General features: G+C 33.8%; 2 protein-coding genes across 2 annotated transcripts; both read right to left on the bottom strand.

The window, feature by feature from the left end:
• Positions 1-7,849: 7,849 nt before the first annotated feature.
• LOC141587678 (uncharacterized) lies at positions 7,850-10,783 on the bottom strand. The gene is made up of 3 exons (XM_074409151.1): positions 10,767-10,783; positions 9,539-10,692; positions 7,850-8,262 (listed from the first exon to the last, which is right to left on the bottom strand). The coding sequence occupies exons 1-3, from the start codon at positions 10,781-10,783 to the stop codon at positions 7,850-7,852; spliced, it is 1,584 nt and encodes a 527-aa protein (XP_074265252.1).
• LOC141586466 (uncharacterized) lies at positions 10,690-21,811 on the bottom strand. Its single transcript, XM_074407682.1, has 5 exons — positions 21,651-21,811; positions 20,436-20,593; positions 17,557-17,665; positions 17,101-17,205; positions 10,690-10,816 (listed from the first exon to the last, which is right to left on the bottom strand). The coding sequence occupies exons 2-5, from the start codon at positions 20,587-20,589 to the stop codon at positions 10,792-10,794; spliced, it is 393 nt and encodes a 130-aa protein (XP_074263783.1). The 5' UTR covers positions 20,590-20,593; positions 21,651-21,811; the 3' UTR covers positions 10,690-10,791.
• Between the last annotated feature and the right edge of the window lie 4,551 nt (positions 21,812-26,362).

The raw sequence follows: 26,362 nt of genomic DNA, 5'->3' as shown, positions 1-26,362 counted from the left end.
AACTCCGTTTCTGCCTTGACTTAGTTTAATTAGCTTACGTATTAATTAACTATTATTCGTAATATCACGCTAATTCCTGTTCGTTTATTTCTTTAATTTATTCTTTATTCCTTTTTCTCAAATTATCCGTTTTAAAGGTATTTTCGACATAAATCGCCTATTCCAATGTAATTAATTTCCATTATTGTAATTTTATAATTATTGTATTTTGTATTATTTGTATGTTTTCACATGTAAATGAGCATTAAATCCTACTTCGACCCAATTGTATGCTAACTAATTGTCAACCGACTTAGTCTAATTCTCACATGTTAGGATTAAAACTTGGATGTTGCATTGCATGCATATAAATCGACAATATATCGAGTATGAATAACTTCCCTAATCATTAGTAGAGGCCGCTATCGAGGCGGGCGGGATTAGATGTTCGATCAAAAGAGCTTCCTAATACGTACCCTCACCCCTTACTCCAGATCTCCGTGAGCACCCGTGTTCATTGGCATCCACGAGAGTCATTCTAGACATAGAATGCTAAGGGTAACGATTGTTTGGTGTTCATGTCACTACTTTGTGTCTTGACATGACACGAGGTATTCGAACGGTTCCAATTTCCCATAAAAATTGGTGGCGACTCCATACAAAAATGCAAACGCTTGTTTCGTTCTCACCAAGCGCCCCCGTGGGCGGCCCGCTGTCCACCATATTACCATTTAAGCGGTCAGTGGAAGCCTCGGATTTGCGTGCGTGCCAGAGAGCACTTATTTCCTCCAATTCTTGTGGAGACAACAGATTAAAATCAACTTTGTCGAAGCTGGACAGAGGATTTCGAGAGCAACCTTCTCCCGCACTAGAAACAACACCCTTACCCGAGACCATGTGAGCTTTAGGGACAGAGACACAGGACGAAGCAGGAGGACCCTTCGGGGCAGAAACAGAGGATGCGGTTTTACCGCGGGGATCGGGGACGAAAAATGCATTGGTCATGTCAGTGGCATTTGGGGCAAGGTAAATGCGGTTACGGGGGCGATCACCCCACCATTCGGGAAAATTACCCGTAACTTGATAGCAATACTGTAAACTATGGCCAGATTTTTGACAAGCTATGCAAAAATATTTTGAGGGTTCGGAATTACGACGATTATCACGCCCCCCTCCCCCTGACTGTCGTTGACCGTGAGTGATACGGGCTGCAAATGCCATGGGAACAGGAGTGGGTTCGGTTTTGTGCGGCGATAATTGTCGAACCCCTTCATCTTGCAAGAGACGATTGTAAACAAGATCTAAAGAAGGAAGAGGGTTAATACCGATGATTTGAGAACGAGTGTTTGCAAACCTGTCATCGAGTCCAATGAGAAAATCACGAACTCGTTTCTTCTCCCGTCTATTGTTAATGATAGTAAGCCAATCACAGTTGCATGGATTACAGGAGCAAGGCGGAAGGGCATCAAGTTCTGAGATGCTATTCCAGAGAGCCGTCATCCGACCATAGTATGCAACGAGAGACTCAGTCGGACCTTGACGGCACGCTAATAGATCGGCCTGCAATTGATAGATTCGGGATTCGTTAATTTGACTAAAACGAGTTTTGATATCTAACCAAACCTGTTTTGCCTCAGGACAGAGAGTTATTTGATTGCGTAGACTGCCTTCGATGGTGTTAAAAATCCACAAAGTAACTAGAGCATTAGCGGATTGCCATGTCTCGAAGTTGTCCGCTGTGGTGGCAGATTTGGTGATCGATCCGTCAATATATCCAAGCTTTCCTTTAGCCATGAGTGCTAAATGAAAGGAACGGGACCATTCATCATAATTGTTTCCGTTGAAGACAATCGGGGTGATACTGTGCCCCGTATGTTCAACGTGAACCATAGTGTAAGATGGAGTTTATGGAGTTGGGATGACTTCAGAATTTGTCATGAGATTGTGATTTGATAGACAAGAAAAGATGAAGACGGCAGATTAGAAAAAAATAGAAACCTAGCTCTGATACCATGTTAAAGATATGAATGATAGACTTTGTATGGAAAACGTAATAGTTGAATTGATTTTCCGAACTTGTGTTTACATGGGCTTTATTCTATGCTATTTATACAATGTAAAGAATACGGTATTTACGGTAGAAGATAATTTACATCGCTAATTACGGAAGGCAAATAATGTACTGCCTTATTGGGAAGCAGAGCCAACGGCTCTTATGGAGCTGCCCAACGGCTCTTATGGAGCTTCCTTCGTTAACATTTTTCTCCATGTTTTTTTTAGTGAACAGAAGCGGCTGTTATTTTGAATTTTTTGGTTAATGAGTGTTCATTAGTCAGCTAATTAGAGAATTAGTGTTAGTTTTAAACTATTTTGGTTCATAGTGTCCACGTCATCACTTTTTATTTTTATACAAAACGCTAAGAAACCTAGCGGCTTTACAAAATGTCATTGTCCAAATATTTGTATTTGTTTTATTAAAAAAAAAAAAGCAAGGCCGCTGAGAACTTCAGCGGCTTATTCTAACCATTTTCATCAACTTGCATTAATTACACCATAAAATGACCTGCAAGGTAAGCCGCTAAGATTCATAGCGATTTTGCCTTTTATATATAAAAAAAAAACTAAGTGAAACCGCTAGGTTTCTTAGCGGTTTCATAAAAAAATTGGAAAAAAATAAAAAATGATGACATGGACACTATGGACCCAAACAGTTTCAAATGAACGTTAATTACCTAATTATTTTGCTAATTAACACTAATTAATTCTCTTTTGAAAACAAATGAGAGTGGCATATTATACTTATAGAATATGAAAGGACACGAGTGAAGAGTAAATCAATATATAGTCCTAAATGAGAAATTTTGTCAAAAAATATATATATTTTATATATCCCTGCATGAATAAGGAATTAACATCTTGATTTAATATGTGCAAAACGCAATGGTAATGCAATAGTAATGCAATGAATAATATTAGACTTATATGGTACGTAATTGATAAGCGTACTATTCTTGAGACTTATATGGTACGTAATTGATAAGCGTACTATTCTTGACGCATAATTTTTGGTGGAGAAAATAGGCTAACGTGTGCCCTTAGAGCACACATTAATAATCTATATATTACCATATATGGGTTATTAATATTAATGTGTGTTCTAAGGGCACACGTTAGAAAAACTCTTGTAGATTCTAAATATTAAATTTAAAGTTTATTAATTTCTCTATACATCTCTATTGGGTATTTTTTTGGGGGAAATTTATTATTTTTCGTAGTTTATTTTCATAGTACACTTTACTCAACTCCGTACCTTTTACAAAAAAAAATTCCCATTTGCATCAATGAGAATCCTCTCCATTTCCTAAAAGAAATGGAGGGTCCATTTCTGTTTAATAGACAACATTTCATTTGGGGACGATCCAACGATCCGGGTTTTAGCACGAAAAATAAAGGAAAAAGGTAGTAAGAAGAGGAGTTGCAATATAATGTTACATTGTGAGAAGGAAATGGACTCTCCATTTCCTAAAAGAAATGGAGAGGATCCATACTCCAATTGCATACCCCTTGCTAAAAAAACAACTTAGTTCTCTTCATTGTTAACTCTACAACCTCTATGCATCAAGAACTACTCTACAACCTCTAAATTTCAACAAATTTCTTCGATTATAAATGTTAATTTGGGTGTAGAACAAGTTTTTAATTTGTTAATTGCAGGGTTGGTCTTCTACATTTTGATGCCCTAGGATAAAATTGTAAAATAGGGCCTCTTTAAAAATTTTGTTTAAGTAATTCACATGTCATTTTTCAATACAATTCAATCTTTAGCGACATTGATTAATAAATGTGTGTGTCGCACCAATACTTTTTTTATATTCAAGTGGTAACCCTTAAAAGGCGGTTAAAACTTAAAATCTACATATGTGTACCATAGGAAAATTCGACTATATTTTATTACTCCATTTTAGTTATTCACTAAAGTATCTTATAATTCAATTCTTTTATCGTCAAAATTGCAAAAGATCGAAATTATTTCAAATATAGATATTAGCTCTATTGAAGGGGAGCCTTGGCGCACCGGTTAAGGTGTTGCTTTGTGACCATGAGGTCACGGGTTCAAGTCCTTGGAGCGGCCTCTTGCCAAAATGGCAAGGGAAGGCTTGCCCCAATTACGGGACCCTTCCCCGGACCCTCGCCTAGCAGGGATGCCATCGTGCACCGGGCTGGCCTTTTTTTTATAGATATTAGCTCTATTAGATGAATTCATTGAATGTATCATTTGTATTAAAAAAATGATTAAAAGTGGCCATAAAGGATAGAACACAAGACCACCTACAATTAGATAAGATAGTTAACCACTAGACTACAATTTCTTAATTTTGAGTTTTATATGTAATAATTCTAATTGACAAAAAGCCTCGTGTTATAGCCTAGCCTACATAGTGGACTTCTAGTTCCGCAATTGGGCCTCTATCAGACTTGCACCCTTGTCAATTAACCCACCAAACAGGCAGGGGCGGCCATTGACATGAGCAATTCGGTTCGCCGAACCGGGGCCAAATAAGGATTGGGGCCTCGTCTGGGAATGTTAATTTAGTTATAAAGATGCTTAAATGTGTTATATTGTTGCTAATTCTGTCTTTGGCTTAGCGCCTTAGCGGTAGTATGCCAGCCAATTTTTAAGGTTCACAGAGGTCTACGTCTCGAATCTTGGTGCTATTAATTTTACGTCAGTTTTTTTAGCTGTTTAACCTCCACCTCGATCTTGTTGATAATATTTTTGGCTTTTTACTTAGTAGTTTATCTTTTCACTACTTTGTTAACTCTAATTAGTCATTTTTGTTTCTTTCTTTTCATCTCTTATGTTCTCATTTGTAAATTTTAAAAAATATATGAATTTAACTAAAATACTCCTTTAACTATTTAAAACAAATGTACTATTTTAGTGTAAGTAGTGACTTATTAAGTTTGCTACTTTTAAAAAAATGATTTTATTTATTGAGAAATCTTTCATCTTCTTAAAAAAACATTACGCACGTGTTAAAAACATGTTATTATCGATGATGCATTTACATTTATCAATATTTGTCAATAGGCTAAATGTAAGAAATGGAGAGTATTTGTTTACGAGAAACGAAATAAGAAGATTAAACTTTATGGTTAAAATCAATAAATTGGCGTGATGTAAAAAGTACTATATTTTCTTACTATGACTAAAAATTTCGAGATTACTATCGCAAGGGCCTCCACCCGATATTTGGAACATGGCCACAACATTCCATTGGCCCCTATCAAACTTGGGCCCTTGTCAATTAACCCACCAAACAGGCGTGGTTAATTGCATGATTATGAATCAAATTTTCTTTTAATTCAAGGTTTATCTTAATTGGAGTACAAATGATTGTTCATGGTTGCTTAGCGGTGGTGGGATGGCGGCGTTCGTGCACTACCAGATGATGCAGCGTTAAAGGGGGTGAGGTATTGGGGAAAGGAGCAGGAGGGGAGGGAGGGGATGTCGTTGGTGATCACGGGATGGTGGGGTGTCGCTGGGGAGAGGAAGGCGTGGGGTGTGGGTTTAGGGGGGAGATGTGAGGAAGCATCGGGGGGCAGGCATGTGTGGTGGGGGATGGTGGTGAAGGGTGGTCAACGTTAGTGGCGATGTGAGTTAGCAGTCTTTTTTTTCTTTTTAATGTAGTACAGTGAATGAGAAGAGTAAAATGGTCAACGTGTACGGTAAAAAGATGTACTATGTAAATCAACAACCTTATCTTTTGGGGTTTTTGATTTGTCTGAGAAATGAGAGGGGTAGACATGGAATAAGGTGTAAAAATGTGCGGGATCGATTAAAATTGTGTGTGGATTTAGCATGTCCCTTTTTTTTCTCACATATTAATAAGGTAGTCTTTGAAAACTCGGAATTGATTTTGTTATTATGATTTCAAATGTAGAAATTAAATGGTTTAAATTCAATTCCAAAAAATAGTTTGGGAAACCCATTGAATTAGAGTTGGAATTTGGCGGGACAGAAATGGGTCGAAGTCGGGAGGTACTATGTAAATCAACAATCTGTTTTGCAATATGTAAAACCTTGAAAGCTGGTCCAAAGAGTAACACGGAGAAAACAAAAAAACTTAGATTATTGTTTCATTTGCTTTTCTTTGATCACTTGTAGATGAGGAGCACAAATTCATGGTGGAAGGCATTCCTCGTTGGCTGGATGATGATACTTTGATAAAAGTACACTGCCATGTCATTGACATCTAAGAATGATTATTCTCGCCTTAGTGGAGTAGAGGTTGTAAGCTTCAAATTCTGATATTGAAAGGGGACCTGTCGCCGGACTTTGACGACGACTTCTTCAGCGGAATGGTGAATCTAAAGGTTTTAGCTGTTTCAAACATGGACTTTCAGCCTAGTTTACTAGAATCAATGCGAAAATTAAAGAAGATGAGAATGTTGTTCATTGACGGTTGTAAGTTGGGAAATTTTGAACTAGTTGGTGAGCTGGTAAATCTTCTTGTTCTCAGTTTACGCGGATCATCTATGGAAAACTTACCCAATGAAATTGGGAATTTACGCAAACTTCGGTTACTAGATTTGGATGGATGTATATGTGGTAAGTTACCACTAATTACCACCAACATCTTAAATAAACTCTCTACATTAGAAGGACTCTACTTGTATAATGAGAGGCAGTGGGTTCTTGAAAAGAAACCTGAATCTGAAGAAGCAAATCCTATTGAGAATATTAGGCTACCATACTTGAATGCACTTGAGATGAAAGGATGGGATATAGAAGAACTCCCATTTGATGGCCAAACTTTCAAAAATTTAGATAAATTCAGAATTTATGTTGGGACTTGTTGCGCAGCTCCTAAAAAGAATTTCCGTGACTTTTGTCGTTCCTTATATCTTGTGTATATTAACGAGAGTGAATGTTTAAAAATAAGTTGTCTCAAGCTATTGCTTATGAAGGCTGATTATTTAAACATGGTGGAAAGTAGAAATTCGGAAAATGTTGTCCCGCTGTTGGATTAAGAGGGGTTTAAAAGCCTAAGATTTCTTCGCTGTTATAACTGTGATGATATGAAATGCATCGTTGATGCAGGCACCATGAATAACAAGATAGTTTTTCCATGTCTCCAAACACTAAAACTTCAGAGTTTACGGAGTTTAGAGAAGGTATGTAATGGAGATGTTTCACCAGGATCATTTTCTAACCTACAAGCTTTTAAACTACTCCCTCTGGCTTTTAATTTTTTTCCCGTTTCTCTAATATATGTGAGGAGTATTATAATGAAGTGGGAAGAAAACAGCAAGCCGGAGGCAGTATATTCTCTGGAGGAGTTACATTATGGACTACCTCTTGACTCATGTAATGTCAAAAAGACACGGGTGAGGTATTGTGAAAAGCTCGAGTTCATATTCATCGAGGATGAAGAAGTACTAGCTACTGAGCTACCTTATCTAAAAACGTTGGAACTCAGTCATCTTCCTTGTTTGTCAAGTTTGGTTGGACCAAAAGAATATTCTAATAGCTATGATGCATTGCGTGGGCCTCGACTTTTATTTGGAGGAAAGGTATGTTTTTTTTTTTTGTTTTTCAACTCCCTTTACCCAATTTATATGGCCTCTCTCCCAAATTAATTGTGGCCTCTCCCAAATTAATTGTCTACTTTCTTTGATAGGAAGATATTTTTTTCTTAAATAATTTGATAATTTGTTTCTTTTGTAAATGGTTTTATGGTATGTTTGCAAATCTAAAATTGGAAGTGATTCCGTCATTGTGATATTTCAAGCGTTTGAGAATCTGTAGAACTTGGACTCAAATCTTTATCAATTCCAATTCCAACCTAGTTAATATTTGAGACTCTCAAATCCCTATCCTAGTTAATATTTGAGACTCTCTTGCCTCATTTGTTCTCATTACACCCACCTCAAATATGTTACCATCTTCTACATCCATGAGCCTGTAAACCTCTTTATCTCTGGTCGTTAACAAAAGCTTACAGGTGCGTGGAATCCCAACTTCATCTAAATTCAACTTGTGCCAAACATTGTCCAAGATTATAAGAACTTTCTTCTCCTTTTCTACCTCAATTAGTCTGTTATATAGTCTAATAGCCCGTTGACCAACATCATCGACATTATGCAACAGCAGATCAATTGATTCAGCAATAGCAGCTTGAATACGCACAAAATCCGGGGCATGTGAAACTTCCATAACTTTTATGGCAAACGCACCTTTGACTCTCGCAATGACTTCTTTCGCCAATGAAGTTTTGCCTGTTCATAATGTTTGAAAGATATTTATCAAATGAAAATAAGTAGCCGGAACTGAATCAGCTAACTTAAATGGGTTGATATGACATTTGTTGTTCATACCTTAAGGATGTGTTTGGATGGAGGGATTTAGAGGAAAAGGAAAGGGAGGGAGGGAGGGGAGGGGATTTAAAATCTCTTGTTTGGATAGCAAATAAGAGTGGAGAAAAATGGAGAGGAGGGATCCCATTTTCCCTCCTCTCCAAGACAAATCAAAATCTCTCCAAAATAGGAATGATTTGGAGGGAAATTATATCCAAACACTCACACCCCATTTCCCCTTCCCTCCCTCCCTTTCCCTTCCCTTCCCTTCTTCCTCCTCCCCTCTCTTTCTCTTCTATTTTGCTATCCAAATAAGACCTAAGTGACACCAAGAGCCTAGTATACTCACTAATACCATTATTTAACGTATTAAATTTATGGTAAACCGATAATAACTACTCCTATAATGTTCCTAAATTTATAACTTTAAACCGTTCATAATTTCTTTTCAACACTATTACTCCCTCTATCCATTAATAATCTTCATCTTCTATTAGGCACAAAAATTAAGGGGTATAAGAATATGCGGTGAAAAATAAATAGTGAGAAAATATATATATAAATACAAAAAAGCGAGGAGAGATTGCAAAGAACTTTAAAGATTGACAACCAAAAAAGAAATTCGTAGATAGGCGATGTTTTTCTTAGTTTAGTGATGATTGGTTTTTTGCGATTCTGACACCCAAACAATTTTTTTCCAAGAAAAGTTATCTTAATGACGTCCCTTTATTTAACTAGTGATTTATAAGGGTTACAGTTGCAAAAACAGCAAACTAATTGGTATAACACCTTAATACCTTATCAGTGAATTTTGTAAAATATTTTTTTTCTTTAGTTGTACAAAATTATTAATAAAGTATTTGAACTTCAGGTTAACTATTAATCTTTAGTCAGGTATTTTTCTAAGTAGTATTGTTTTTTAGATTTTAATCTTTAAGAAAATCAAGCATATTAAAAGAAATTGTTGTATTATGTTCATTGTAATATGGCCCCCGAAATCGGATACGTAATGTTGAACGAATTGCGAATACGGATTATATATCCGAATTGACTGTACTATGAATTTGGGAACTCTCAAATTGATATTGTAAAAATTTGTCAAGAATGAGAGCGGAAACCATAAAGTAAAACAAAGAGAAAAATACAAGGTACAATGACAAAAAAAAGAAAAAAAAAAGAAAAGAAAAAGGAGACATACCTGTCCCACCCATGCCAAACAAACCAACTGCATCAACATGATCATCATTCAGGTTCTCTAAAATTCGGAGCAGGAGTGTAGTTCTAGAATCCAAGCCCTTCAAGAATTGTGTAGGAATAAGCTTCAAGTTTACACTGCTAATATGCAAAGTTACGGGATCTGGCGGACATTTACTAATAATTTCATCTTGTATATGTTTGGCCATTAATTCAGCACTTTTGCTCATTAGATAGCGACCATGGTAGTCACTGCAGAGTGAAAGCGAACAACCACCACCTCTTCGTAGTTTCGTATTGCCATCCATATCCATCTTTAACCCGCGACCCTTGATCAAAAGTCCATCAATGACTTCCAACCCTAACTTGACACCCTCTGCCTGAGGTACAGCTTTCTTGAAATCAGCATCATCCATCAATTTCCCAAGAGGAATAATGAGACTGGCTAGAGGTGTAAATAATTTCTTAACAAATTCTTTTATTGTATTATTATTACTACCACCCACCGAAGGTATCTTAACTAGAAGAGGCTGCATCGCATTAGATTCCTCATCTACATGATTGAGAACGTGATTCGGCCATTGTTCCTTATCACTAGCATTCCCAGCTTCAGTAACAATCTCCTTCATCTTCTCATCGTCTTTTGTAAGTTTCTCTAAGTCTCTAGCCTTCAACGTTCTCATGGCTATTATGGCCATTTTCTTATCCTCTTTCATAAGCTTCTTAAACTCGTCTATAGTATCCTTCATCACTTCCACCACTACTTCAGCCACCTGCTTATAATCCAAATACCTCATCTTCCTCATTTCTCCTTCCTCTAATTGTTCCATCTCTTCCTTCAGCTTCTTCATAACTTTGACCACTACTTCTTGCATCTCATGTTCCTTGCTTATACGCCTCTTCAAATCCTTTTTCCCCATCATTTTCACCACAAATTTTGCCGTCTCAATGTCCTTATACATAAGTTCTTTTAACTCTTCGTCCTCTGTTAATATACGAACATCATGAAGCCAATTGGCAGCTACTGTAGTAATCCCCTCCAAATTATCATTCCCCACCTTCACCTTCTTTTCGACATCATCCTTCTTAATACACACCTCCTTAAGACTTTTACGAAGTGCAACAAGATTTCCCTCACAACTTCTAATGTCACAACTTCTAATGTAACCCACGTACTCTTTTATGTTATCGAACACAAAGGACTTGATTGGTTGCACAGCTGTCAAAATAACTCACATTCTCCTGCCATTTTCCTCTCTATTCAAGTGTCTTCTCTCTTCTCCTAGAAGTGAACAAAAAAAATACACATTAAAAGCAGTTCGCAGTAAGATACATAATGCAACCCCCATGTTACTTTAATTCTCAACTAGTGGTGTGTTGTTGACATTATACTCCTACATTCATTATACGACGCATGACACTTAAACACTTCCTTTTAGAATTTTAGGCCAAGAACATAAATTCTTGTCCGAATAGTTGTACTTTAATACTCCCACACACACCCCTCGTCTAACCCTCGCACAAGAGTATGAATAATATAGGCAGCCAGAGATAAGATTAGGAAAACATAAAAGCAAGTATGAACTGAAAAACTAAGAAAGAAATAAGAATTGAAAAAAAAAAAAAAGGAAACAAGTGTCGTAAAACTAACAAGCAATAAGCATCACTGTTGATGAATACTTACGTTAAGCAATTGATTTCTCTAAGTTTTTGCTACTTGTATAGTTGTCAACTTACGATCAGTGTAAAACGGTCATTTTAAATATAAAAAACACGCATTTATTAATAATAATAATAATAATAATAAATAATAAAAATAATATAAGTATATAACCAATAAATAGACCGTTATTACACTCTAAGATCGTCTTCAATATAATCATATTAAGTCGTCGTTTCACAATCTAGAAAACAAAATAATAGAGCTAAACTTTGACCAAATTATATACTTGTATAGTTGTCAACTTACGTAATTGACAGTACAAATATAGATTGCCATCTACTTTGGTTAATTCTCATTAGTTTATTGACAGCACAGATACTGCCACCTTCTAGATCTGAGTACGAATTGGATGTCATTAACTTGTTGTCATCGGACTATTCAGAGTTTTTAAATCCATTAGGTTATGGAGATATGCATAATACAACAACAACATCGAAGCCTTAATCCCAAAATGATTTGGGGTCGGCTGACATGAATCATCCTTTAGAACCGTCCATGGTTGAACGCACACCTCAAAATGCGAATAAAAAAGGGAAAATGAAAAACAAAAGGGAGAGCGAAAATGTAATGCAAAGTCAAGGTAAACTTACGGGTTTTAAAATCAAATTCCGGATTTCTTTTATAAAAACTTAAAATTTAAATCAAGAGAAAAGATTAAAACGATTTTGAAAACCGAAATAGAATTAAGGATCCGGAATGCCTTAAAAGTAAACCAAGTAACATATATAAGAAAGTGGTTGATAAAAAAGTGTAATAAAGGAGAGAAAAACAAATAATTTAATTTTTTTAAATTAAATAAAAACACTAAATATGTCCCAAAAAAAACATCAAATACTAAAAATCCACATGTATCCTTTCCCTCCATTGTGCCCTCTCCATCACCATACTCTCCTCAAGCCTCAGAAATCTCATATCGTGCTCTATCACTCTCAACGCTGTCTGTCTCGGTCTTCCTCTACCTCTAGGCACCTTTTCTGTTCTCCAAGTCTCCACTCTCCAGCCAGCCAGCCTCCCTCTTGGCTCTCCTAACTGGTGCGTCCATAGGTCTCCTTCTCACATGGCCAAACCACCTTAGTCGGTTTTCAATCATCTTGTCCTCTATTGGCGCCACTTTTACCTTTTCCCTAATCACCTCATTCCTTAATCGGTCTTTCCTTATATGTCCGCACATCCACCTCAACATATGCATAATATAAAAATATAAAATGATGGATTTTATAATCCTTTGATGAAAGTGAAAAGTGAAAAAGATGGTAAAAAAAAAAGTAGATATTAAAAAAATCACTTCAGACAATTTGGTTAAAAAAAAAGTGAAAAAGATGGTAGCCATTTTTATTATTACTCCAATATGTATAATACATTCCAATTTTATTATTTTTTGTACCATTTTTACTGCAAATTATAATACGTACCTCAATAAACTTAATGAGAGATCGTCCCTTATAAGACTTGCTCCATATATAAAGTTACCGTGCAAAACACAAGATTCCACATAGTGATACTTTAATTTTGGACTAGGTTTGTGTCATCGTCAACGGCATAGTCCTATATACATAATATATGACACTTAGACACTGCCATATAGAATTTCCGGCCAAGAACACAAATTCTTTTCCCCGATAGTTGTATTTTATGAAGTAATTCTCCGAAATGCATTTGCGTCTAACCCTCACAAGAGTATGAGTAATGTAGGCAGCGAGAAATAAGAACTGAAAACATAGAAGGAAGTATAAACTGAACTAAGAAACAAAAGAGAATAGGACGAAAAATGAAATACGAATTGGAAAACAAAAAAAGCAAATAGAAATCACGGTTGATAAAGAACAGACAAGAAGATTTCCGTTAGAACTTACGTTTGGATTAGGAATGGTTGAAGAAACAAAGAAGATTGAACACAGCAATTGATTTCTGAAGTTCTTGCAACTGTGTAGTTTATCAAATTGGGTGTATGCTTTACTTATACTGACATGATCTCAATCTATAATCTATAATTTAAGTTGACAATATTATTTAATTACTCAATTTACAGTCAACATTTTATCTTAATTTTCAACAACAGCTAAGTACTCTACCTTCTGCCCACCTCTCTGAGCTTTACTTAAACGGCATTATACTTGCTAGTCGTAATTATTAATTGCTCATTTTATTTAACGTACTGTATAAGATTATTGATTGAATCCTATTCCCTCCGTCCCGGTTATTTGTTTATCTATTTCATATTTGGGTGTCTCATTCATTTGTTTACCTTTCTATATTAGGAATTTTTTTAAAGATAATTTGATCATCCACATAACCTATTGTCCACTTGTCATTCAATCACAATATCCACAAATGGTCCCCTCCTCGTCTTTGTGCCAACAAAAGGTAAACAAATAGCCGGACGGATGTGTTTTCATTTCAGTATAATACTAGTACTATCATATTAAGTAGTTGTCATTTCACGATCTACGCAACAAATAATAGAGCTAAACATTGACCAAACCATAATTGCCAGTACAGATGAATAGATAGATTGCCATCCCCTTTGGTTAATTTTTGTGTTTTTATTCACAGAATTACAGCACAGATGAATAGATAGATTGACATCCTTGTCACCTCTAAGTGATTAATACAGGGTTTCTAAATATATAGAATGATGGATTTATAGTTGACATTTACGTACCTTTTACAATCCAAATAAGGACAAATTCTGTGTTTGAAAATGTCTTAAAACAAATAACCTTGTTTAGTCCCACTTGTTACCATTATAAACTTTTAAATTGACAGTATTTCAACTCCTTGTAAATCATTTCCTCCTTTTCAGGACTTATGTTCTTTTACAAAACAAAATAAAAAATAAAAAATAACAATATAAATCATTTTTATAATTTTTTTTCCAAACCGATCCTTTATAATAAATAAATTACCAAAGTGGGGTTCGATTTACAGTAAACGAAAATGGTTCCATGTAGGTCTGATTTTTTTCTTCCAGATTCGGTTCAAAGTTGTTGAATCGCTCAGTGGCTTTGGACTAAAGCCGCTAAATAATTCAGCACTTTTGATGACTTGTACAAAAATACAAATACAAAAAAAAATATCATTCAGCAGCTTAGTAGCTCTACTTAGTAAAACAAACGTTCAAAAAAAGGTTATTGTAGTGATACAATACCAAACTTTTTTTTAAAGGTTTACATAAAAGCGCTGAATGTATCAACGGCTTGATAAACGAACACCCCTAGCCACAGTGATAAACGAACAAGATTTTATCTTCTGATGCTATGCATGTTCAGAGGAGACATGTTCAGATAGACTATAATACTAAACTATTATCACTATCATATTAAGTTATCATCTCAAGATCTGCATAACAAAATAATTTCTAAGCGTTGACCAATCCATAATTGAGTACAGATATAGAATGCCATCTACTTTGGTTAATTCTCATTAGTTTATTAACAGCACAAATAATGCCAAATTCTAGATCTGAGTATGAATTAAACGACATCATTAACTTGTAGACATAGTCATCATCTTAAAGTAGACTATTCAAAATTTTCAAAACCCATTAAATGATAGAGATATGCATAACATAAAATGATGGATTTTATAATCATTGCATTGAAAAATTCTCTGAAACGGTTAAACTGCCAAATAAGTGAAAAAAAAAATTATAACTAATAACAAATTGGTTAAAAAAAAAGGTGAAAGATGGTGACATTGTTGCCAAAAAAAGTTTCATTTAGTTTAATTTTCTTTTCTTCCAACTAGACTTGATAAAACTACCCTTTGAATATTTGACCCGAAACTCGTCCTAAACTACACACAATTATGGCAAGAAATTTGATGTGATCCAATCTGAACATTATGTTGATGTTTTCCCTATCTGAAGGCGATCGCATACAAGCCTTCTAGCTTCATCTCCTAAATGTTAAGGTTAAAGCACAATCATCCTAAAATTTCTAGGTTTCTGGAGAACAAGCTATCTTGAAGAAAGAATTAGCTGGCTTAGCATTAACGTCAAGAGAGAAACACTAAATGACTGAATCTGCTATGGGTATGGCAAGTTTTTTTTACCTTCGAAAATTAGAAAGCAATCACTCGGTCATTCCGGAAAAAATGGTACCAATAAGAAAATGCTTGATAACCAACAGGCAACAGGGATAGCTAACTGCAACGATACATGACTCTCTAAATAGAATTATGACAGAAGTTGAATGCAACCTTAGACAGGAAACATACCACATCAGCAGAGGAACTCCCAATTGGTTCAGCCTTTTGAAGACTCCTAACATCTGAGACAGCAGCAATAAAATAAAGGCATGAAACTATCTTTTTCCAGCATCCCTGCCAGGGGCGGATGTAGCTAGTAACATGGGGTTGCCCATGTTACCCCAAGTCCACAAAAATCAAACAGAGAGAATCATTCTGCTACCCCTCTTAACCAATTAAATAGGCTTTGAGTTGACTAAAAATGAGGAGTCCTTGGGTATTACTCCTAAAGTTTTATATTTGTGTTTATTTTGTGTGCTTCCCAATAAAATAAGTATTAATCAAATGTTTCTAACTTCTCAATTATTCATCTTTTTAGAGTAAAACTTCAATTTATCCTTCTTCCTCTTTACTCTTATTCCATTATTGATAGCTTAAACTCATCTTGATTCTATCTCTGAGGACATTTGACGACGATAAGTATGGAAAGAGCATTTTTGATGATAACTCATATAAAAAATAAAATTCGCATTAGTATGGGAAATGATTTGTTGAATAATTATTTGGTTACTTTTACGGAAGAGATTTATTTGTAATGGGTTAAATGATCTACCATTTGCACAGACGAGACAAGTGTTTTGCTAATATCCAAGCATTTTATTCTTATCTTATCTATGTAAATGGTAGGTTATTTGATCGTCTTAAGTTTAAGACGGATAATATTGTCTTAAATGAGATTTTATGTTTCAAAATATGAGAACTCGCGGTTACTTTTTTCCGCTACCCCGGTTTTGAAAAGCTGGCTCCGCCCCTGATCCCTGCCATGTGAACACATCACAATAAGGGACCGGCCATAATGGGTCAGTTTTTAGTACATATTCCCTCCTAGCCTATTTTATTATCCTAATTTCCTTATTGGGCTTAGTCGTCTTTCTTCCCTATTTCCTTATTTAGACATATAATAACACATGAATGGACAAAATTACCCCCCCACTGAACATCTGTCATTCTGTTCATAACATCCCAGCCACTCACTTAGCCATACCGGCTTCATTCCCCATCACTGACACTTACCTTTTACATGATATTTTCCATAAACTTTACTTTTAAGCTACCTAAACATGTGCCCCTAGGGACATGTTAGAAAAACCGCCAATTAATTCGGTCATTGAGTGTTTTTCTAATAGCTGATACGGCGTGATACGCAATACCAATTACCATAGACATGTTAATGGTACATTCTTTCTTCAAGATGGTTGGTTCTCCAGAACTTTAGAAACTGTAGGATGATTAAAGTTATAGGAGATGAACTAGAATGCTTCTATGCAATCACCGCCACATTGGGAAACTACAATTGTAATCGTTCGAGTTAATGTTCAACTTGAAAAAAAAAATATATAATTCTTTGTGCGTAAATGATTGAACGGTATTATTGCATATCCAATATAAAAAAAAACACCGAATGACTGAAATAATAGGTTCAGCTATGGCAAGCGATTTTAGCTTTGGAAATAAGAAATAGATATGTACTCAATCTAATAGTTAAAAGTCAAATCACCAAGGCAATTTCCGAGTATGATAACAAACAGGAATAGCCAACTACAATGCTATAGAAATACGTCAAGAGTTGAATTCAATCTTAACCAGAAACACACCGCATCAGTAGAGGAACTCTCAAATATTTCAGCATTCTGAAGACTCGTAACAACAGTGGCAGCAGCAACAATATATACGGGTGTAGAACGATCCTTTTACAGCATCTGTACCATGTGACCATAGTTATAAGGGACCAACCATAATGGGTAAACTTAGTACAAATTAAAACTTATTTCAGAATCGCAAAGAAGCAAACAAAAAAGAAGATATCCAATGTACAACTTCGTCGATATCCCGTATACTATAGAAGTTACAGAGTAGATAAGAATACAAAGCAAACTCTAAAACCCATCAAATTGCTTTAAATGTCACAAATTGCTTTAAGCACAATCACACCCGAAAAAAATCAAAATTTTTAACACCCCACTACAAATTAAACCAACTTAACCCATACCGATCAGAAGTTTTCGTCAAAAAGGGATTAAATATCACCGCAATATATCACACATACATACCGCATCAGTAGAGGAACTCCCAGTGTTTCAGCTTTCTGAAGACTCGTAACATCAGTGGCGGCAGCAACAAAATATCTGAGCTTAAAACGATCCTTTTGCAGCATCTCTTCTATAAGACAATATCAAAATAAGGGACCAATCATTCCGGTAAAGCTTTTAATATAGATTAGAACTTATTTCAGAATCGCTAAGAAGCATACATAGTCAGTTTGACTACTCATACAACCATCATCAACCACACTACTCACTAAAATCCATCAAATATTTCCAATGCCAAACAGGACTGACAGCAACTTGAGCAGTCTTTATCCCTTAATAAGAGTGTATTTGACTAACATTAAGCAGTACAAACAGGAAACAACAGAGATATCCAATGTACCAGCATCAAGATAGCCATTTACTACAAAAGTTCACCTCTTTTACTGAATTTATACGGAGTAGATAACAAATGGTGAATTGCAAAGAATCACGAAAACCCATCAAATTACTTTGAATGTCCCAAGTTCAAATAGAATAATCACCATCAGAGAAAAAAAAAATCAAATCTTTGAACAACCCACTACAAATTAAAGCAAATTAATCCATACCCATCATTTTCACCATAAATAGATCAAATATCACGAAAATATATCACAAAGAACAGAAAAAGGTAGATCAAATACATTAATCATAAATTAATACTCCGTAACTTCCACTCATTTGTTTACCTTTAACTAAAATACCGCTCATAAAGAACAAAAAGGGTAAACAAATGATTGAAATGCGGGAAGTAATTATCTATGGTAATCTTTACAAAACTATAATGAATACCCAACAATAATCAAACCTTTTCTAGATCAAATTCCAATGCATAATGTCAAAACTTATGAGTTAAGAGTAAAGTTAGATGAATTAATCTTACCAGCGAATTTTTTACAGCAGTGATTATGGGGATTTATGAAACCCTGATGAGATTAATTAAATTGGAATCAAGAGTTGCTAATTGATTTATCACTTGTGATTGATATCAGCCTCTAACGGGTTAAGTATTAGGTAGATAAATAATTAACAACTATACCACTAGTTGTATGATTTAGAATTCGAGCTCTTACTAAAGTTTTCGAGTTTTGTTTTAAAGAATTTGAGTTATGCTGGAAAGTTTCTGAACTCACACTCTTAACCATAAAAAAATTAAACTTTTAAAAAGCTCAGAAAAATCCCCTATCTGCTAAAAGAATAGGAATTCTCCACAATTTTCCCTCCAAAAAGCATCTTTTTAAATAAGGATGGTAACTACAATTATGTGCATTCACTAAAAAAGGAAACTAATAATTACATTTTTATTTCATTAAATTATTATCTATTAATTAAAATTAATCTTTTTATTTAATTTATATTATTTTCACCTAATTTTAAACTATAAAATCTTAAATTAAAATATAAATAAAACTTATATAAGACTATAAATTGCTACTTTTATTGATACAATTATTTGAAATGACTTATACATACTACATATAAAACAAAACTGTAAATCACTATTAATTACTTTCGTGACAAAAAATTGAGAAACTTAAAAAAATTGAAATCATTAGCTTTGTGGATAAAAAATGATTTGTTTAACATATATTTCAGCACATTACCCAATTTTCTTGATTAATTGTCAACAAAGCAAAATACCATAACAAGAAATATGGACAATTAATGAAATAACACTATGTTATAAGTGATTTATTTATATAAAAAAAACTATTTATACCGTGCATTTATTGCACGGGGTCTAAACTAGTTACACATAAGCTCGGATTAATGTATAGTGGTTGTACAAGGCTCATTATACAACTGTAGGTATAGTAGTATTTGTGCAAAATTAGGGTGTCTAAAAAGTTACAAATGACTCGTCTTTATCTATTCGAGTGAATTTTATTTGACCCATTATAAACTTGTGACGGATAAAATTTATGATTGAGTTAATTAACCGTAACAATTAGTGTCAAATGTGAGGATGACACTCCTTTTGGAAATTTTAGTTATTTTAAAGCCATTAAGCCAATTTCATTTTGGTCGAATATTTAATGTGTTTGACACGTCATTTTTGGCCCATAAATAAATTATAAAATTTATGAATATTTAATGTATTTGACGCATTATCGACATTTGGAGCCGAGTTGAGAAAACATAGTAACAAACTAAAAGCATAATACTCCGATAGATTTGATAGTAGAGACATAAATTGGCATCTACTTTGGCTAATTCTCATTAGTTTATTGACAACACACATAAGTCTAGTGGTTAAATCTGTTATTCTTGTGACTGAAGTTATGTATGACTTATGACTACCATTTTTTTTAGGACTTCACCAAGACAAATGCCAAGTAGATAGATTCAAGCCTTGACCTTAAGTTATTATCGTTTCTAGTTTCGTGTTTATCTCTCTATAGTCTATTCCATTAAATCAATTTGGCATGCCAAAAGTATTGTATTATCACATTTTTTTCTCTACCATGTGCTAGTTTAAAAATAAATTCAACCTAAGCTATTACTTGGATCAAAATATGTGATTACTCAGCAATCTAGACTAGATATTCCAAGGACTTTTGTACATAGCCCCTTCTCTTGACCTACTTGTATATAGTAGGCAATCTCTCACTATCACTTGTCAGCAATTAACGAATTTTGACACTTAGCAGCGACGGTAGCTAGGGCAATGTATATTAGATATGATTTCATCTCTCTGCAAAGCTCATGACTTGTCACTAGAGGAGACAATCGCCCATAAACACAAGAAAACAAAAATAATTGCTTATGCTATGGCAAATGTTTTGCAGCAGCATATGTTGGCTCCAATAAGGGAACACATGAGCTAACCGAAAATAGCAAACTGGAACAATATAGAATACCTGAATGCGAGAGCAAACTCAAAAGATTCAAGTACGAGCAACTGGCAAGAGATATACCCAAGTCCCAACAACAATAGGGCACAAACATGCCCTTTTGTAGCACTGATAACAGATTAAGCATGTTGGCTGGCTGACGGTCCGCATGTACACACATACATCTATAAGGCAGTTTAACAATGTATTATTATACAATCCCATGTTATTTGACACAAATACATCTACTCCCTCCATCCCGGTCATTTGTTGTCCTATTCCATTTTGGGGTGTCTCGGTCATTGTTTTTTCTATTTTAGAATTGCGTTTGATGAAGCATTTGATCATTCACACTCAATTTGAATGCAAAAGCAAACTCAAAAGATTCCAACAATAAGGCAGTTTTACAAATGTATTATTGTACAATTGCATGTTATTTGACAAAAATACATCTATGATGGAACCTCTATTAACCACCATAAGATTATGTACAATATGAGTATCCATGCCTTTACAATACCAAAGTGTAAAACCATTTTACTAAATACTTGCTAATTGCTATGCATCTATCCCAGGCAGATGACCAAACCTAGCTAAACATGTGTTGTGTTGTAGTGCAAATTCAAATAACTTTCAGAAATGTCATGAAGAAACATCAATTTTTTCAGTAATACAACTATCATCAATCATTAATCAATTACTACAATCCGACAAATAAATCTAATAAAAACAAAGACAACAATCAGTCCTATCTTCGCACATATTTAGCGTTCCTATTACAATGCCTTTTTCGTATTACACCCCAATACGAATACATAATACGCATGCATCAGATGCCATGATACACACTTAGTATACATACCGTAATATGATGGATTCAATCCTAACATCGCAATACATTGTGATAGGAACGCAAAATATGTGCGAATTGAGTAACCATACATGAAACAATTGTCGATAGCCGTCATTCCATAAAGCTTTCATCACATTTTTGTACTTAACAAAATATATAATCATCATAAAACACATTAAATTGCTTGAAATGTCCTAAAATTGAAGAAGATAACCCTAATCACCAGATAAACAAACCCGAAATAGCTGAAATGAATAACAGCTCACTTCAATTGAACAAATTTAATCACAATAACAGCGCAATAGAACTAAAATGCAACAAATACAAACCCTAATTCGAGAAATAGTAAAATAAATTAAAAGGAAAGGGAATTACAAGTTCATACTCACATTTGATACCGCGAATTCCATAAATTAGAAGAATTTGAAAATGAAATTACTGGAATAATACTTGGTTCAGATTGCTGTTGATGATGATGCTGAAGGTGGTGTTGAGGAATTAAGGATGATGATGATGATGATGTTTGATGATGATAGATTACTAGGATTAATATATTATCCCTGTCAGTCACTATAATTTTTCCACTTTCTCAAAACGAATTATTAACTAATGTTCCTATTTTCTTTTTTGATAATTTTTACTCTTTATCACCAACCTCACACAATTCTTTTACTCTTATTTTAATACTAGTGCAGTTTCCGTGCTATAGCACGGTAATTTTTAGATTCATTTTATAAAGAGATATTATCAATTAAATTATTTGCATAAATAAAGTATAATTTTAATTTAATGTTATAATCTACTAAATATAATACTTAATGAGAGGTTGAAAAAAAAAATTTACTACCATAAGAAGACATTTTAAGTTAAGTTATTTTTTTTACTATTAAAAATAACATAATAATTTTATACCGTTACATGCAACTAATTTATGACATTAATAGTACAATTATTAATTTAGTTGTATAATTTTATTAAAATGCGTATTGACCTTAAAACGAAAAGCAGTAAAAACTATTCCTCGCGTCGAAAAAGACGATTTATGAATTATTAAAATAATGTTTTCACTTTTTTTATTTCTAATAGAAAATACACAAGTGTTTTTACATCCTTCAAAAAATAGTCCATATTACTAAGACAAAAATTTACATAATAAATAACTACTGATGATTTCTTACAAAAGAGGTAACATATAAATATGATATAAATTTAAATTTATACGAAACCAAGTTCACTCATCTCGTTTATAATATGACATGTAGAGTCCAAAATTATGGGTTATTAATAACTTTTACTTTCATAGATGAGATAGAAAAAGTGGGATACATATAAGGTCCAGAATTTACAATCCATCAAATCTTATTGTGTTAGTGGTATCCAGAAAAATAGGCCCATTTAAGAAGAACTCTCTTTAGGCGGGAAAACTAAGAGAATTTTTATTCTCTTAGGGGGTGTTTGGTTGACTCTCTTGAAATGGATTGGAATGGATTTGCTCCATTCCAATGTTTGGTTGGAGTTTTTTGGAATGGAGTTAGATACCCAATGGATTCTAACTCCATTCCAACCCCCTAGAATCTCATACCCAACTTCTCCCCTTGGTATCAAACTCCATTCCTCCCTTCTACAATTTGAAGATAAACCAAATAAGTTTATAAGGGAATGGATTTAGAACCTCATACCATTATGGATTCATATTCCAATCCATTCCATTCCATATTGTTGAACCAAACGCCCCCTTAGTAGTAGGGGGATGTTTTTATTTTCTTTTTTGATAATTTTTACTCTTATTTTATTCATTCTTCTCTGCTATCACCAACCTCACACAACTCTTTTACTCTTATTTTAATACTTTTCCTTAAGTATTGTACCCATATCAAATGGGAACAATATAATGACTGGGAGAGAGTATTAGTTTAGGCAAAGTGGGAGAGGAACTTAAAAAGAGCAATAGCAAATTCAATTAGCAATAGTAGCTCTATAGTTTTTTAAAATGCGCGAGAGTAAAGGGTAATATAAGGACCTAAACTATCACATTTTTTTTAGATAAGGACCTCAACTATTTAACTTTTCACTTGAGGGATTATGAGTTAACTCCCGTTAACTTTTCTGTTACATATCATCCCCCTTCTCACAAAAAAGTCCTAAAATACTGGGACTTGTTTTATTTAATTTTTCAAGTCTCCCGCATCTTATATCAAGAATTTAACTATTCAAGTTACACAATCCTTTTTTAACACAATGGTCTTCCGGCCAAACTATGGAAGAGAAATCCTTATTTTAGGAATATCAGATAAGAACAGCACTCAAATAATGTTGTTGAAGGAAGCCTAAATGGAAGCAATTTTTTTTGTACAATTTGGTTTGGGAAAATGCACGTGGTGCCCTTGAAGTTTCGATTTTTGCCCGAAATACCCAATTTTATGTTCCGGAAATCTTTAAGAGGCTATAATTCGTGTCTACGAGTTCAGAAAATGATAAAAAAAAATTTCAAATCGATTATCTTTTCGAGAATTACGATTTGAAAAAAAAAAAAATTATCGTATTTGGATCCCGTGGCTAGGAGTTTTTGTACGTCAAAGTTTTTTTTACCGAACAAACTTTGAGTGACCATATCTCTTGCTCACGAATTTCAAACTCGACAATTTTTTTTTTCAAGTCGTAGTTCTCGAAAAGATAATCAGTTTGAAAAAAAACCGTCACTTTCTGAGTTCGTAAACACGAATTATAGTCTCTTAAAGTTCTCTGGATCAAAAAATTGGGTATTTCGGGCAAAACATCAAAGTTGAAGGGCACCGCGTGCATTTTCCCATTTGGTTTTGTAGCACTCAAATTGTGGACTTTGATGATTGGTATGGGTTTTTCACTTCTTAGGCATTCGATATGATGATTTAGGGCAAAATCTCATAAACAGGATAATCAATTGATTATGGTCTATGTTACACGACACTTTATTTTGTGTGTCGAAAACTAACAGTCCGACATTTGGAGTGTCTGACACGATAAAAAAATGTCGGACTTAATTATGGTAAGACATTTCGACACTTCATTTTAGAACAACCCATTAGAAACTATCGTTTCTAACACTCAAACACTTAGAATAGGGTAGCAGGGGCCGAGGCGCTACATAGTAGCTTTGGGTAGCATTCACGGGTAGCATTCACTATTCCAAATACCAAAAAATGGTTAAAATTATCTGTCTTAGCTAACCTAAAATCTGTAAAGACGATACCTTAAGAAAGACATTAAGAAGAAAGTTTGCTGCCTAAAACTCCACTGATAGCGCCTCCCGTAGTACTGAGTAGATTTGAAATAGAGTTATATAAGGCATATTTAGAGAAGGATTTCCCGCGGCGCAGCAATTCTTCCATACCAACTTAGCTGCCCCACTGCTATTGGCATATATATGCAAATTTTACCGAAAAAGTATAGAAAATTGGTCGATAAATTAAGGAGGCCAGAAGGCGGGAGACTTAGTTAATGTCCTAATGAGCAACAAAGGTGATGGCTGATAGACAAAGAGATGGAAAATATATAGGGAGTAAGGCCCTGTTCTTTCTAGCTTTTTAGAGTGAATCAATCGAGCTGAGCCGAATCGAAAATGAGTGAGCTGAATCGAAATGAATGAATGAATGGAGCCGAATGAATGAATGAGCCACAATAATCGAATCGAATAGAGCTGAATTGAACTAAGCTGATTGGAGCTGAATTGAACTGAAATAATATTAATATTATTATTATTATTATTATTATTATTATTATTAATATTAATACTAAATATAATAATAATAATAATAATGATAATGATAATAATAATAATAATAATAATAATAATAATAATATTATATTATCATTATTATTATTATTATTATTATTATTATTTGTTTTTGTTTATAAAAACGCAAACTATTATTATTATTATTATTATTATTATTATTATTATTATTATTATTATTATTATTATTATTATTATTATTATTACTACTACTACTACTACTATAAGAAGAAGAAGAAGAAGAAGAAGAAGAAGAAGAAGAAGAAGAAGAAGAAGAAGAACATTACTAATAATAACATTAATACTAGTAATTATACTAGTTTGAGTGATTAACTAGGTAGCCACCATGAACCACAGTACACCATCAATTTTATTAAGTGAAATAATGGAGCACCGATTTGCTAGATTGTTGTTCAAAGTCTAGCCATGTATTATCCTAATTTGAGTGATTAGGTAGCCATCACGAAGCAACGACAATCCTAATTTAATTATTAGATAAATAAAAATCGACAGACCCTAATTTCATCTTTAACAAACAAATAAAATTTGATTGATTAATTAAAACTCAACAAATAATATTAATAATTGATGAAAAAGTAAATTAATTTATTATTTGATAAATTATAATCCATCTTGTAAGTTTCAAGTCATTTGAGCAATTAAATTAAGTTTTAGGAAAAAAATATTGATTCAAGAGTCCATTTGATTTAGTTTTAGGTGAAAAGAGTACAAAATAGAACGTTTATGAAAAAATGTATGTGAAAGAGTAAAGTTCTTATATGAATAAACAATTAGGTATTAATAATAGTAATATTAAAATTAACAATGTGATTAATCATATTATTAACGGAAAATTCACGTGGTACCCTCGAATTTTGCCATTTTGTACGTGGTACCCAACTTTTTAAGTTTGTGCACATAATATCCTTGAGATTTGATTTTCAAGCACAACACGCCATTTTTATCGTTCTTAAAATTTTCAATTGAGCATAAATCATAAACCAAAAATCGGAATTGACTAAGTTTTTTTTCAAATTGATTATCTTCTCGAGATCTATAAATTGATAAAACAAAAATGGTCATTCGGAAGTTTATCATCGAAAATATGGTTGATTTAAGATTTCCGTTTAAAAAAACCCCATAAAATATCAGTCGACAATTTTTTTTTCTCAAATCGTAGGTTATGACGAGATAATCATTTTAGAAAAAAAATTGGCCGATTCTGAATTCCGGTCTCGGAGTTATATGCAATTGTATTTTTTTTCTAGCGACAAAAAGGGCATGTTGTGCATGAAAATCAAACATATAGGGTATCATGTACACAAACTT

Source organism: Silene latifolia, chromosome 6, assembly GCF_048544455.1.
Source record: "Silene latifolia isolate original U9 population chromosome 6, ASM4854445v1, whole genome shotgun sequence".
Classification (NCBI taxonomy): domain Eukaryota; kingdom Viridiplantae; phylum Streptophyta; class Magnoliopsida; order Caryophyllales; family Caryophyllaceae; genus Silene; species Silene latifolia.
This window is presented reverse-complemented; position numbering and strand designations above follow the sequence as displayed.